Genomic DNA, 11,007 nt, shown 5'->3' with positions numbered 1-11,007 from the left:
AGTTTTATTAAGAGATTAAAGGTAGGGCAAGTGATATTTTTTGGTTGAAAGGTTAAAATGATAGGAATCATTGCTATAGAGTGCTTGTTCAGTAACAGGAGTCCCCCGATCCCTCCAGCTCTTCTATAAACAGACAATAAATGTTCAGGCGGGTTGCAAAATTTCAGCCAATCAATATCTGCTTCATTTTCATAGTCTTCTAGTTCCAATTTTGTCTGCTCAGATTTTGTCTATACTGATTGGATAAAATTGGTATCCCGATCTGAAAATCTATGTTCTGTTTAATAAATAGACATGGAGACTTCTGCTACTGAACAAACACTATAGCAATGAGTAGCCTACTATCAGAATGTAGAGCTATTTAACACTTACTTTAATCAAAGAAAATCACTTACCCTACCTTTAGCTTCCTTCCATCGGCAAAAAAAATAAGTTATTTCTGTATTTTATTAATGTATCCAGTTAAAATAAAGCAACACAGATGTAAAGGAGTAATGTGTGATTATTTGTTTCCATCAGCATCAGTATTTGAGTGAGGCTCTGCAGTGGAGGGCACAGACGGACCCAGACCACGTTCTGTATGTGCTGCTCAATGCCAAGGTACCGCTCTGATCTTTCACACTGCATACACATACTCAAAAGAGATGTCAGAATTTGTCTTTGTGACATTGCAGAGATATTGACATCTACACATAGTCAGTCAGTGTAAGACATAGCATGGACTTACAGTATTAGTTGATTGTAGAGCCTAACCCATGGCAAATAATGGCGGATAATATATCGGTCTGGCTCTACTTGAATGCTGTACAGCAGTGCTGCAGCTGACATACATATTGTACTCTCACATACTGTACAGTTCCTACACTCCGACATGACTGGCTTATTTTCTTGTCAGCGTCACTCACAGCGGTCTACATTAATCACTGTCTCTCTCTCTGCACCATCTCCCACTGTCCTTCAGGGGGTAGCGGTGTGCACCGCCACCTGCCAGCAGCTTCACAAACGAGCAGAGAAGATAGCAGCAGCGCTCAATGAGAAAAGCAGCATCAACACTGGAGAAAATGTTGTCCTGCTCTATCCTCCTGGTAGGTTCTGAGCCCAACAAATTCTGAGCTTTATTATTAGTATTATTATTATTAGTTAACTTCTATATTTTAGTTCCTCTCACACATTATTTCTCTATTCTCCTCCTTCTGACCCCCCTTTCTTTCTCTCTGTCTGTCTGTCTGTCTCTTTCTCTCTGTCTCTCTCTCTGTTTGTCTCTCTTTCAGGCATTGATTTGATAGCAGCTTTCTATGGCTGTCTCTATGCTGGCTGTGTTCCTGTCACAGTCAGACCTCCACATCCTCAGAACCTGGCAGCCACACTGCCCACTGTTCGCATGATCATTGATGTAAGTGTGGGTTTATTCTGATGCATTCGCACACGGAAACACACACACACACACACACACACACACACACACACACACACACACACACACACACACACACACACACACACACACACACACACACACACACACACACACACACACACACACACACACACAGTCAAGAGCAATAATAATAATAACGTCATTTGACAAAAACTTCTGTATGTCTGTCTATGTGTTTTTCTTTGCTTTTGTCACTGAATACAGATTTGTTTGTGTAGTTAGTAACAAAAATGTCCTTATAAATAAAAACTATTTATTTCTCTATATTGTTCCTAGGTCAGTAAAGCAGCGTGTATTCTCACCACTCAAACCCTCATGAGAATTCTACGCTCTAAAGAAGCTGCTGCATCTGTGAACGTTAAAACATGGCCAATGATCATAGACACAGGTGAAGTACCAACAAATGAACACTGATGCTCACATGATAGAACTGTATGAGATGTTATGCCTATGTCAGCTGATCAATGAAGCCCTGCTTTGAATATCATTCCGATTATTGTACACTTCTTGAACTCAGTGATATTGTGTATGATTCCAGACGACCTCCCTCGCCGCCGGCCGGCCACGATCTACAAGCCACCTACAGCAGAGATGATGGCCTACCTGGACTTCAGTGTGTCCACCACAGGCATGCTTACTGGGGTCAAAGTAAGACACAGTAACATATTAGCCTGTTTATAATCATGTTGTGCAGCCTCTCCTCCAACAGGTTCCTGAATAACAATTTAAAGTGATGTTGATCTTAGGTAAAACCTTGGAATGTATAGCTACTTGCCTAGATGATGTACAGATATTATTGGTCATCTTTCTCCGATACATTTTTGCATCATGAGCAAGGAACCAGAAGTAACAACTCCATTCACTCTCAAAATCGCACTTTTAGCACATAAACAGATTACACACAAAGCAGATTATAGCAATATACACAAACGAGTCCTGGTACAGTACATGATTTGAGGAAAGTGAAATGGCTGTATTCATGTTATATTACTCTCGACAGAGGTTGTCTAGTGCAACAAAAATTGGTCACCAATTTATTATTAGTTATATAGTTATAGGTATAACACACGCAAGGATGATGACGTCATTAGGACAAATAAGGGGGAAAATATTGCGTATCAGGACTTTTTAAATATACTGTATATTGGCAGATTATGTTAGCATTTTCTTAAAATGCTTAAAGGTAGGGTAAGTGATTTTCTTTGGTTAAAATAAGTGTTAAATAGCTCTATATTCTGATAGTACTCATTGCTATAGAGTGTTTGTTCAGTAAAAGGAGTCTCCTTGTCTCTCCAGCTCTTTATAAAACAGAAAATGCATTTTCGTTTCAGTTTCAGTTTCATTTCCAATTTTATCCAATCAGGATAGAGAACTCAATCAGGATATAGATTAAACAAGTGAAATTGGAAGCGATGACACTAAGAAATGAGCAGGCAAAATTGGAACTGGAACACTATAAAAATGAAGCTTAAAATGGGTACTTTCTCCTGATTGGCTGAGATTTTGACACCTACCGGAAAATGAATTTTCTGTTTATTAAAGAGCTGGAGAGACGGGGAGACTCCTGTTACTGAACAAACACTCTATAGCAATGATTACTATCAGAATATAGTGCTTTAACCTTTTAACAAAATACTTTTTGTTTTAACCAAAAAAGATCACTTACCCTACCTTTAATGTGTGATTTTTAGACCTGTTTCACTATAAAGTGAGGGTGAATGGAATTTCAATTACTGATTTCTTGCTCACAGAGCACAGAATCAACAGATTAAAGATATTTGGACTCATATCATGTTTACTATAGGTAGCTAGTACATCCCCAAGTTCTACCAACATTCAACATTGCTTTAGGTTCCTTTGTCTTTTCCATGCCTCTCTGATAGTGACTCTGTAGGTCTCAGACAGTGATTCATTCTGTATTAAGGTTCTAACATGTGTTCTGCTCTGTTTGTTAGATCTCTCACGCAGCGGTCAGCGCTATCTGTCGCTCAATAAAGCTGCAATGTGAACTGTACTCCTCTCGCCAAATAGCCATCTGCCTGGACCCTTACTGCGGCCTGGGCTTTGTGTTGTGGTGTCTTGCAAGGTACTGTAACATAAAGCGTTGCATCGCGATGCGTTTTGAGCTTGTATTTCTACGAAGTGTTTGTGCAACACTGTTGTACGACCTGACACCATTGTACAACGAAGTATAAACTAGGGCTTAAGTGGTTAATCAGACTATTTGATTTAGTTGATTATAAAAAAAACAAAAAAAATATTTTTGTCAATTTGTTGATATATAAAATAATTTAATAAATTATTACAGAAAACGTGATTCTCGATTATTTGATTATTCGAAAAAGTAATCCATAGAATAATTGCTAAGAAAATAATCGATAGTTGCAGCTCTTATTAAAGTACACAGACTCAGATCTTCATTGCTTCATCCCACATATATTTACTTTAGCTTTTCTCTTGTCGCTGGTGTGTTGTCTTCCAGTGTGTACTCGGGCCATCAGTCCATCCTGATTCCTCCCTTGGAGCTGGAGAGCAGCCTGTCCCTGTGGCTGAGCACGCTCAGTCAGTACCGCATCAGAGACACCTTCTGCTCATACTCTGTCATGGAGCTCTGCACTAAAGGCCTGGGATCACAGACAGACGCGCTCAAGGTGAGGATCTCTCACACACACACACACACACACACACACACACACACACACACACACACACACACACACACACACACACACACACACACACACACACACACACACACACACACACACACACACACACACACACACACACACACACACACACAGTCCCTCAATTATTATTCAATTAACTATCAGGATGATTCTCTCAGTCTTTGTTCAACAGTGTTTAGTGTCACATACATATAAAACATAGCAACATTGCAGGCACTGACATTATTGTACTTCAAGCTTCCTCAATAGTGTGTATAACAACAGAATTAAGATGAGATCAAATAAAATAATTAAATAAGATAAAATAATTATAGATTATAGATAGGAATAAAGTTGAAAAAGAAAAGCAAACAGCCAAAAGACAAAAGCAATATCAATATGTTTTGTGTGTGCGTGTGCGTGTGTGCGCGTGTGCGTGTTGCAGGCACGGGGTCTGAACCTGTCCTGTGTGCGGAGCTGTGTAGTGATCGCAGAGGAGCGTCCACGCCTGGTCCTCACACACTCCTTCTCAAAGCTGTTTAAGGACCTGGGCCTGTCCCCCAGAGCTGTCAGCACCGCCTTTGGATCCCGGGTCAACCTGGCCATCTGCATGCAGGTACACAGCCAAATCCCCAGTATTAATACACTCTGCTGAGAGTGTACAAATGTAAATGTACATTTGCACGGGGGCACAAACCGATACATTTACACTGAGGTTTTTTACTGTGTTACTGAAGCCAAGTTTGTGTGTGTGTGTGTGCGTGTGCGTGTGCGTGTGCGTGTGCGTGTGCGTGTGTGTGTGTGTGTGTGTGTGTGTGTGTGTGTGTGTGTGTGTGTGTGTGTGTGTGTGTGTGTGTTACAGGGTACCACTGGGCCTGATCCCTCTACGGTGTATGTAGACATGAAGTCCCTTCGCCATGACAGGTAGGAACCGTGATGTGGAGAATTACTGTATACTCGTCTTTTGCTGTGCTGAAGGTTGCAAACATAACAGAAGCCTGTGTATAGTATAGTGTTCTGTGTTTAACTTGTGTGCTCATATGAGAGAGCATTGCGTTCTGTTGAGGCTACTGTGCAGCAAGGTTACGATTATAACAAGTCATATATGGTATTAGAATATCGTCGCTGTCGGGCAGTCCAAAAGCGTTACTTTTCAGGAAATGGAAAAAATAAACTGTGTTCCAATGGATCGAATGTGGTTATTATCTAATTGCTTAAATATTTAAGCACAGACACACTTTCAAACAAAATTAGAAATAGCGAAAATGGCTACAAGCACACATTCATGAAACGTTGTTTGCTTGTAGATCCGTTTTTTTCGCCACTTTTGCGCAAAACTGTTTAACACAGAAGTAGGGTGTTAATTTACGGAGAAACCCCATTACATTTTTAAATATGGAGATACAAGGTTTCTCCCAGACAGCGACGATATGCTTGTGAAATCTTGTCCTTGAGAAAAAATAAACAAACCGACTAAGAGACAGAGACTCCTTTGAGGTGTCATGTCATTGCTCTCCAATGCAAACATTAACACTGCAATCCATAACATTAATTTACTACCCGGGATTCAACCCTGGGTCTCCTGTATGAGAGACCAATTTTATACCACTCTGCCATTAAGGTAGTCCCACTTGGTCCGGGGAGATATCATGCTATGAACTTCAGGCAGAACTACTTATCAACCATTGTGTGTGTCCTACCCAACACCAGGGTCTAGATTTCTCAATGTTAGTGTAGGGAGACAATCTCCAAACACTGCAGATATGCTAGTTACTTTGTATTAATATACTCTACCATACAGATTAGCTCAAATAACGTTGTATTCATTCAAATGAACTTCAAATCAAGAGTGATTGGTGTCATATATTGATTCATCTCACCAGTGTTCATTACAAATGTTTTTCAGGGTGAGGCTAGTAGAAAGAGGAGCTCCCCAGAGCCTTCCTCTCATGGAGTCTGGCAAGGTGAGGTTTCCTATGTGTACAGTTTTCGAGTTGTTTAGTCAAATGCCTTTCTGTTTACCTTCATTCTTGCTGACTTCTGTATTTTTTCCCTCTTAATAAGATATTGCCCGGTGTCAGGGTAATCATTGTGAATCCAGAGACCAGAGGCCCTCTAGGAGATTCCCATCTAGGAGAGGTGAGAGGATGACTTGTTATAGTCAGGGTAACAGATGACATGACCATACAGCGACAGAACAACAACAACCATAGGCAATAATAACGTGATTGTCGGTGTGTGCATCTCTATCAGATCTGGATCAACAGCCCTCACAGTGCCAGTGGCTACTACACCATCTATGGAGAGGAGAGTCTACAGGCCGACCACTTCAACACCAAGCTCAGCTTTGGAGATCCGCAAACCTTGTGGTGCAGGACTGGGTACCTGGGTTTCGTGAGGCGGACCGAGCTGCTGGACGCAGCTGGAGGTAAATTAATGCCTTAGGTTCAGCCACAAGTAAAAACCTAAAAAAGCAGCCAAAGGGCACTGTAAAATTGAGAACATTTGTTTGCTTCGTGAGTTGCTTATTGACCATACACATGGCAGAAATGTTGCTATTAGTTAGGGGTGGGAAACCCCACAAACAACCGCACAGAAAACCCACAAGTTGTGCCTGGAAAGATGCCGGCCAACGCGTGTTTGAAATGATATCAACATTTTGTGTTCAGATCGCCATGATGCGCTCTTCGTGGTGGGTTCACTGGATGAGACCCTGGAACTGAGAGGGCTGCGCTACCACCCCATTGACATTGAGATCTCGGTGTCCCGTGCCCACCGCAGCATCGCTGAGAGGTGAGAGTGACCCACATGTACCTGTGCTTTTTAGTCCATACACAATGTTCTTAATGACTGTTACACCGTATATATTATCTTCTCTGAATGACATGAAAAGGGCCTGAATAGTGGGTATTGTGTTTTTATTGACATTTATAATGGAGCCAGAATTCACATTGTGAGGTGCACCAGGTGACGACTGAAGATCCACATAATTGCAACATCCCTGGCTCGATTCCGATCCCATGGCTTCCTGCCTCTGTCGTTCTGTCTAAAAGCAGAATTAAAGCTAAATAAAATCAGAAAGTTCACTTTGTGAATAATCTTTCTTCCCTTAAAAGTGCGGTGTTCACCTGGACCAACCTGCTGGTGGTGGTGTCCGAGCTGTGTGGTTCGGAGCAGGACGCACTGGACCTGGTGCCGCTAGTCACCAATGTGGTTCTGGAAGAGCACCACCTCATCGTGGGCGTGGTCGTCATCGTGGACCCTGGTGTTATACCCATCAACTCCAGAGGCGAAAAGCAACGCATGCACCTTCGTGACTCTTTCCTTGCCGACCAGCTGGATCCCATCTACGTGGCTTACAACATGTGAACAGCTCTGGTCGTCAGTTGGCCGTCACCTAGGTACTGAAATGCCAGCTGCTATTTACTGCTGGCTTCCCAGACAGGGCAAGGTCACAGCATGGGTCGTGTGAAACATCAACACCTGACCGCTAAGTGAACACCAGCTCGTATTGGCCTCCACATGTCTGGGACTGAGCTTGTCATATTTGGAGACATTCACTGTGTTGTGCTGTTTGTATGGTTTTAACCAAACAACTGGACAAAGCCAACCAGCCCAAACATGTGAAGACTGTTCAATGGAACTGTTTGAGAAAAACAAAAACAAATGAAGTCCTGGTTGCACTTATTCTCTTCCTCTTTTTTGCTTTCTTTTTTTCTATTTCTCCTTCTCTGTCACTTTATCTCACTCTCTTTTACGATCTCTCCTTCGCTATTCATTCCCACATGACTGCCCCGTTTCCTTAAGTATCAAAGAGCTGGTGCTTTCAAACCACTTTGCCACACATTAAAAGTGTTCATTTTACTGAGTTAAAGTAACACTCCAGATTTGAACGTGCATGATCTGCCCAATAGACATAGAGATGTGGACCAAGTGGCAGAAATAAAATGCCTGGGGAAATGAATACTTGTCTTCATGAACGTCCACCTAGTACTCTGGAATTACTCATCACCCCATATGTCACAATACACTTCTTTTCATCATTACAATTTCATAGAGGCAATGTAAATGCACAAGTTATATACTGTATATTGTCACATGCACCATTCAGTCACAAATACGTGTGATAACCCAAAGTGCATTGTCATTTAGGAGTGATGAAAGTGAGCGGGTGAAAATGCAACCCAGTCATACCAAACCCCTTCTACTGTCTATGCACAGTGATCAGAAAGTTTATAACCCCTCCCAAGTTATCGAAGCCAAATAGACATTCACAAATTTATTATTCTAATGTCTTCCCTGCCTTAAAACACTTTAAGTCACACATTCCTGTCTTTAATTCTCCTTGTGACTGTTTATCCACTCCCTCTTGATGTTGAATAGCGGTGGAAAGGGAAAAGGATGATAATAGAGGCCATATTCTGTACTGTACCTAAAGGCCTCTTTGTATTTTAAATATGCTGTTTGTCACTGTGTAGATATTTTTAAACTGTATAAATGTACAAACACACAACCGATGATTTCTGGATAATTAACCTAGCTGTGAGCTGATGGTGGTAACAGAAAGAGCATTGTAAATAAGATTTTAACAGCAAAGTATCAATTAGTTTTGAAGTATCATTAGCCAAAATAAATGTACTTATAATATTGCACTTTCTCTAAAATGGTCTATTTTATTATATAACAATGAGGCATTATACCTAATGGTTCAGGAACATAGATTATTTATGAGTGAATCCTGCTTGAAGAGCTCACAAAACATTACCAGGAGGGCCATACAATTAGTTCCATTATAGTTATTTTCCTGTAGGCCATGGAAAAGATTGAGAATGCTCAAAACAATGTGATTCTTATTTTTTTTCACTCTGGGTTATGTTGAGGGTAATTAAAGTATTGGCCTACAACTATGTTCCATTACATTTCTGACATTGTAGGTTGCATTGCAAATAGTCACAGGATTTGTATTGCATAAAAACGTAATTGTTTGAGACTTCAGAAACGTTCTAATTACTGTCCATAGTTCCTTCATGCTGTCTATTCTGTCTTTGTGCAATTTTGTACTGCATTACTTTTAACACTACAGGAAGAGTTGTTTCTGAATTGTTTTCTAGATTGAATCACTGGAATTATTTGCCTTTGTAAATGCAATTGCAAATCTGAGCCACCTATGAGTCATTTAAGGTGACCTAATTCTCTCTCTTGCATAAAGTACGTAATGGGGGGTTGGGACTTCATATACCGTATGTCAAGATGTTTTCACATATTTGTTTTATGTGCTACCTTAAATTATATGCTTTATTTGTGCTCCTTTCAATATTTTTAGAGGTTAATTTTAGTGGATCATTTGTCCATGATGAATCATTACTGTTAACATGTAAATACATTGGTTGGTTTGTTAGTTTTTGGTCTATCTCCTCATGTGAATGAGGGGTATTAATTGTACGTGTCCCAGTGTAACAGTCATGCTATTACACAATATCATTAATATGTTTGATCTGAAGAGAAACATTCTATATTAATAAACCAAGAATGTTATCTTTGAATTAGAACACTGCTCTGGGTTTACTCCATGTTGTACATGTCCAGAGATGTTGAGTAAATGATTTAACTGCCCTTACACAATTGCTTTCATTAAATGTTTAGAGAACAAAATGGCACTTGATTTTACCTAGTTATAATATCCATAGGGAAAATATAATTTATCATCATATCCCGAGTTTACATCCCAAGTTCACAGCTGAATGTTTGCATGACTCAGATGCCAAGCACATGAAGAAACCAGCTTTAGGCACAAGTAACGTTTTTCTTTCTTTCGTTGTCGTTATTTTTTTGGAATAAAAAATTATATTCAGGGAAAACAATACTCTCATAACACAGGGAAGGACTGGATGGTCCCTTGGTGCAATCTGTGAATATTACTCCTGCTACTGTTCATATTTGTCAAGGAATTCACTTGCTGTTAAGGCAGACATTGCAAACTTAAGAAAATTGGGGGATTGACAAACCAGTTTACATCTACTGGGAGGTCAATAAGGGCTTACTAAGGTTTCCACTCGAGGTCTCTCCTAAACATTTCTTCCACACTATGCAATCATTGACAGTGCAGTTTAATCTTAGTGCTTGCACAGCCCAAAAATATATTGTGCTTATACATTTTATAATAACTGAACAAAAGATTGAATGAAGATTGACTAATATTTTACCAGTGGAGTACATGTGACAGTACTCATCTTTTTTGAGCTGTTCTCAATCAATGTTTTGTGTGTATGCTCATGGTTGTTGTATATAGCTACATTCTTTGGTGATTGTGAATACCCATACTGGTTTGTCAACAGAGATGATGTACTGGTGCTTGGGAGGTATTTTAGCTATTATGATTTAAAAAAATAAAGATGGTTAACCCTCCCCTAATTTGCTCACTTTCTTTTTTGATTTGTTGTATTTACTGTTTTATACTATATGCTGCAGCAATGCAAAATAAAAATAAATAAAACGTTTTTGTTCAAAACAGACTCCTTATCTTATCTCATTGTTAAAACTAAGGAATGTTGCAAGTGCAACATGATTAGATTTTTTTACATTAGAATGTTTCATTCTTGGAATAAAAGAACCACAACTTGTTCAGTGCAAGTTTGGGTTTTGGCTGTGTGTACCTCTATGCCAGGGGTCAGCAACCTTTTTGACACGGAGTGCCATGTTTTTACTTTCTTGATAGTCAGTGTGCCATATCAACCTTAAGTTTAATTATGACACCACATCAAAATGAAATATTTCCAACAGATTTTGATTGTCCATATACACCTATCTCCCAGACTCCCTCCCCAGTCAGAGTTCAGTGTTTGAATTCATGTAAAATTATGTGCAGGATGTTTGCATTCAGATGTGAGGGGACTTAATTAA

The 11,007-nt window shown here is 40.0% G+C and overlaps 1 protein-coding gene across 2 annotated transcripts in view; it reads left to right on the top strand.

Annotated features, from left to right (window-relative positions):
• The window catches only part of dip2bb (disco-interacting protein 2 homolog Bb), a 57,175-nt gene extending 46,600 nt beyond the window's left edge, over positions 1–10,575 (top strand). For both annotated transcript variants that reach the window (XM_080424267.1, XM_080424266.1), the window contains exons 25-38: positions 520–600; positions 962–1,085; positions 1,272–1,393; positions 1,715–1,826; positions 1,977–2,086; positions 3,394–3,524; positions 3,921–4,089; positions 4,553–4,723; positions 4,970–5,031; positions 6,014–6,071; positions 6,172–6,246; positions 6,361–6,535; positions 6,777–6,900; positions 7,224–10,575. In XM_080424267.1, the coding sequence (XP_080280393.1) occupies positions 520–600; positions 962–1,085; positions 1,272–1,393; positions 1,715–1,826; positions 1,977–2,086; positions 3,394–3,524; positions 3,921–4,089; positions 4,553–4,723; positions 4,970–5,031; positions 6,014–6,071; positions 6,172–6,246; positions 6,361–6,535; positions 6,777–6,900; positions 7,224–7,476 (1,767 nt within the window). In that variant the 3' untranslated portion in view covers positions 7,477–10,575. The remainder of the gene's footprint in view (positions 1–519; positions 601–961; positions 1,086–1,271; positions 1,394–1,714; positions 1,827–1,976; positions 2,087–3,393; positions 3,525–3,920; positions 4,090–4,552; positions 4,724–4,969; positions 5,032–6,013; positions 6,072–6,171; positions 6,247–6,360; positions 6,536–6,776; positions 6,901–7,223) is intronic.
• The last annotated feature ends 432 nt before the right edge of the window (positions 10,576–11,007 follow it).

The sequence above is a fragment of the Gymnoscopelus braueri genome, assembly GCF_963280865.1.
Source record: "Gymnoscopelus braueri genome assembly, chromosome: 3".
Lineage (NCBI taxonomy): Eukaryota > Metazoa > Chordata > Actinopteri > Myctophiformes > Myctophidae > Gymnoscopelus > Gymnoscopelus braueri.
Note: the sequence above shows the minus strand (reverse complement) of the source record. Positions and strands in the feature narration are given on the sequence as shown.